The following is a 4813-nucleotide window of genomic DNA, read 5'->3' as shown; positions in this document are numbered from 1 at the left end:
ACTGGATCTGTTGCACACAGATGTCCCCAGGCTGCTCCTCTCTGTCACCTTTCCCAGGAGTCTTACAAACAAGGGGCTGAAGAAGAGTGTGGACAGTTCAGTGTAGTAGGGTACAGAGTACAGGCCCGACCAGCCAGTGGTGGGTCAGGAGTGTCGTCTTTGGAAGCAGAGAACAGCATACGTTGTGTCATTTCAGGGTGGTATAGTGGAAAGAATACAGTCTTGGGAATCAGACCAAGTCCTTATAACCAGAAAGGTAGGTTGGAAACTGACTAAGGAGAGGCTTGAATGCCTGACTGAGGATTGTAGGGGTTGCTTCTCTTGGTTGGTTGGGCTATCCTGAAGCCAATGGGATACTTCCCTTGACCTGCAGGTTTTGGGTCAGTATAGAGGGTCCCTAATGACTGGGTATTGCATGTGATGGAAAATGAAGGGTGAGGCCAAGGGCTTGAGGAGGCAAGTTGACTTTCAGGAGTACCTGGGTGCAGATATGTACATAGGTGTGGGCTGCGTGTGTGTGTGTGTCTGTGTGTATGTGTGTGTGTGTAGGGGATGAGAGGGCTTCTAACTTGATGAGATCCTCATTTTCTTTGCTTGTTTCATAGCAGAGAAACTGGTGTCAGCTCTGACCCTCCTCTAAAACTGGCCCACAACTTGACTGATCCACTGGTCATCACACATGTGCAAAATGCTTTATTTGTTTCAGATTCTGAGGACATTTAAAATGCTTCATTCTTCCGTCCCCTTGCCTTCCATCTCACCACCCCCTCACAATCCATTTACCCTCTTGGCAAAGAAGCTGGTGGGTGGGGCTGCTGACTCTGTAGCTGGTTGAGGAGTCAATCTGGAGGGTGAACTGATTCAAGGAGTGGTGGTGGTGTTTGGCCGCTTCCCAGCAGCTCAAATAATGGGCAAGTTTGGGAGTTCTCTTCTAGCACCTTCCAGCAGCCCTCCCTCCTTCCCAAGACCCTACAAAGTGACCGAAAAGAACCTTTTCCCAAGTAGATTCCTAGTGGTGTTGTCAACAGAACTGAACCAGTTGTGTTTGCCCAGGTTAGTCACCCATGCCAACTGTAGGTTGGTCCCAAGTTTTTAAATACTTTGCCCAGCTCTCTAAGCTGCTCTTGGACTATCTTTGTAGTGAGACTTGGGGAAGGGAATTGCTCCTCCAGGATGGGCTTGGACTTCGAGGTGGGGAGAGCCAAGACTAAATCATCAGCACTAGATTTTCAACCCTTCCTTCTGTGGTGGGAGAAGATTGTAACTTGGAATCAAGGAGGTGTTTGCCTCTATGTCAGACACTTTCCTGCTCCCCCAGAGGCAGGGACTGTCCTGTGAATGTCTGTCTCTGCAGGGTAGGACCATTGGTATCCATTATCTGTCCAGTTCAACACAACTAAAGCCCTGAAGATGCCCCTCACTATCACCTGGGGCCTAACCTCAGCCTCCTCCTGCCATTCTGCAGGACCACCTCCCTGTGACCTTCCTATAGTCCTTATCTATTAGAGGAAAAGGTTTGGGTGAGCTGAGAGTCCAGTGCTGGTGTCCATGGACAAATGTGTTTGACTCTTCCATGGACTGAAGACCTATCAAGAATAAAGATTTTTTTTTTTTTGGTCCTCTTGCAATAATAGACTAGCTGAAGGAGAGCTGAGAGCCTTGGAATTTATCTCCTAAAAAAAACTGAGTTTCCAAGTGTGGGGTGGGTGATGGGAGAGAATATGGATTCCTAGGCTAGAGTTGGCTAAGTCTTCAGCAGGGGCTCAACCTTCAGTTATGATAGCTGTGAGAGTCCTGTGTTTTTTCTTAGGCTGGAAAGGGCTCACAGGGGATATGAGGAAGAACTGTTCTAAGTCTTGGTCTAACTTTCAGGGAGACAAGAACCCCAATTTGAGTGGTACTGCTGGTAAGCCTGGTGCCACCTGGACTTTTGAGTTATAACTAGCTACAACTGGAACATGGAACATAGGCAAAGAACGGCCAAAGGGACTGGACATATAAACTCATCACAGGTAGAGGCATCAAGCCAAGAGGTTAGAAATCATTCAGGACAAAAACCCGGGGCCTACCAAGTGGAGCTGAGGCTGATGGAAGGAAGAAGCAGGATTTTGCAGAGGAGAGTGTATGTAAGAAGAAAGGGAATGAAAGGAGAAAATCTACGCTAGAGGCAGTGGAAAGATACCTCCCTGAAACTGAGGAGACGGGGGCACCTTTGGAGGGGCTCAGGGCAATCTCCAATGAAAGTTACTTCTCACTTGCTTCTGCAATTTGCTTATGATTGTTCCTGAGCTGATGGAGGTGAATCTGACTATTGGCTAGGCACTGAGCTGAGCCTCCCTCCAGGCCTTCCGAAGCTTGAACTTTAACTTGAAGGGAAGGATCTGAAAGACCATTGCAAATTTCCCCTCTAAGGAGGGTAGTTTTCCATCATCAGCTACTTCCAGGTCAAATCTCTGTAGGATCCAGGACAGAAAGAGGAATAACTCTGCCCGGGCCAAGAACTCCCCAATACAGGTCCGAGGTCCACCTCCAAAGGGAAAATAACTGGCAGTTGGCATGATAAGTTGTTCCTTATTCTTGTCCAGGAATCGTTCTGCGGAAGAGTTGGTGAGCAGGTCAGCAAGAGGAACCAAGTTTCCTCTGGAAATAAAACATTATGGGGGCAGCTAGGTGGCGTAGTGGCTGGAGCACCAGCCCTGGAGTCAGGAGGACCTGAGTTCAAATTTGGCCTCAGACACATAATACTTCCTAGTTATGTGACTCCGGGCAAGTCACTTAATCCCAATTGCTTCACTTAAAAAAAAAACAGAAAAAAAAACCATTATGCCAGCTGCCTTAAAAACAGACTACCCTTGGGGAACTCCAGGTTTGAAGAGGGAAACATGATGCCCCTGGGGCAGCCCTGAAACTGAGGAAGTGACCCAGCCTCAACCTCAAGGGAGAAGAATATGGGAAAACACACGGCTTCCCACATCAGGGAAATTTGGATTTGAGGTGCTAGGGTTCCAGGAGCCCCTTGTTTTGGGACCCTTGTTCTTAGCTCAGTGCCTGGCACACAGAAGATTCTTAAAAACTTGCTTGACTGACTCACCTGGCTTAAACTGTTCTGGCTCGTCCCACTCTGTAGGGTCATGGTGGATGGACCACAGGTTGATGTAGATTCTGGTGTCTTTGGGGATGGTGTATTCCCCAATGCTGTGATGAGAGAATACATCATTCCACATGAGATTGTCTTGTCTTGTTTCCCTTCTTTCCCATGCTTAGGGATTTCTGCATACTGTGAGCATCTACTTCTTTCAAGATCACTAATGACTTTCTAATAGCCAGAGAGCCAAATTCCGTGGTCTCTTCTCAGGCCTCTCCCTGCTCAATCTCTCTGCACCCCTGGACACTGCTGACCCTGACTTCCTTCTTAATAGCCTATCTTCCTTTTGCTTCGATGACCGTACACCTATGATTCTCACCTACTTCTGACAGCTTCCTCTCTAGTTTCTTTCATTCCTCTTCACCACCCATCTTTTAAATGTAAGCATCCCTTCAGACTCTGTCCTAGAGCCTCTCCTTTTCTGTCTGTACAAGTATCCCTTCCTCATCTTGCGTTTCCACATCACAACGTTCCCCATCACAGTTTCGATATATCACAGATTGGCATAAGACATTAAATACTACATAGATATCTACTTAAATAAATAAATATCTTTAATAAAAAAAATTAAATAGGAATTTTTTGGGAGTTTTGCAGAAGCTGCAGATGACACATGAAGACCAGCGGATGACACAGAAAAAGTTTAGAAACTTAGAAATGCATAAAATATATGTGTAGTGTTGTATAATATCAATCCAAATTTTACAATGAAGTATTATAAACACCCCATGAAAGAAAGAGAAAAAACTCAGACTTCTCTGATATGCGGGGAGGGCCAAAAAATTTTCTGTGGATTTTCCAGATCCCAGGGGTGCTGCACCCCTAACTCCCATGGTGTAGAAGGGATAACTGTACCTTGTCCCTTAGTGCACTCATGTGCTCTCAATTTCAGCTCTCAATTGCATTGAGGACTTCCAGATCTGTAGCTCTGGTCCTAACCTCTTTCCCCAATCCAGACCTACATTTCCATCTGCCCCCTGGACATCTCCACTCTCAGCAATTCACTTGAATCCCCTCTCTCACTGCAGAACGACCAGGGGACTAGTGTCTACTACTAGCACCCCAAGTTATAGCCAGGTCTCCCATTATACACCCTGAAAGCAATACCTCCCCTGCAGGTTAGCATTGTCTACAAGTGTGGGAAGTTGCCGAGCTCTGTTCCTGACCTTCTGTTTTGAAATTGCAAACAATATCACAATCTCAATTTATCATCATTTCCCTCCAAATCAGCTCCTCTTTCTGACTTCCATGTTATTGTCAATGTCACCATCATTCTTTCAGCCAACTAGGCTTGAAAGCTGGGAGTCATTTTGGACTCTTCCTCCCTCACCTTTCACATCCAGTTATTTCCTAAATCCTGTCATTTCTCCCTCTGAACATCTCTCATGAGCACACCCAGTTCAGACTTTCATTATTTCTCAACTCTAATCATAAAGGGTTTCCCTCCCACTCCTTCCATGCTGCAGTGCACACCAGGGTCCAAGTAATCTTCCCAAAGTTAACTGCTTACGTCACGCACAACTTTCAGTAACTCTCTATTACCTAGATCAGTGATCTCTAAACATTCTTATTATTATTACAACAACAACAACTACCATTACTACCACTATTATCACTACTACCACCACCACCACCACCACTACTACTACTACTACTACTACCACACAC

General features: G+C 46.0%; 1 protein-coding gene across 1 annotated transcript in view; it reads right to left on the bottom strand.

Moving 5' to 3' along the window:
- Positions 1 to 733: 733 nt before the first annotated feature.
- The window catches only part of LOC114035758 (steroid 17-alpha-hydroxylase/17,20 lyase), a 10625-nt gene continuing 6545 nt past the window's right edge, over positions 734 to 4813 (bottom strand). Inside the window, exons 7-8 of the mRNA XM_027852106.1 lie at positions 3092 to 3195; positions 734 to 2593 (exon numbers count right to left, since the gene is read on the bottom strand). Of these exons, the coding sequence (XP_027707907.1) occupies positions 2316 to 2593; positions 3092 to 3195 (382 nt within the window). The 3' untranslated portion in view covers positions 734 to 2315. The remainder of the gene's footprint in view (positions 2594 to 3091; positions 3196 to 4813) is intronic.

The sequence above is a fragment of the Vombatus ursinus genome, unplaced genomic scaffold (assembly GCF_900497805.2).
Source record: "Vombatus ursinus unplaced genomic scaffold, bare-nosed wombat genome assembly UNPS02009205.1, whole genome shotgun sequence".
Classification (NCBI taxonomy): Eukaryota; Metazoa; Chordata; class Mammalia; order Diprotodontia; family Vombatidae; genus Vombatus; species Vombatus ursinus.
This window is presented reverse-complemented; position numbering and strand designations above follow the sequence as displayed.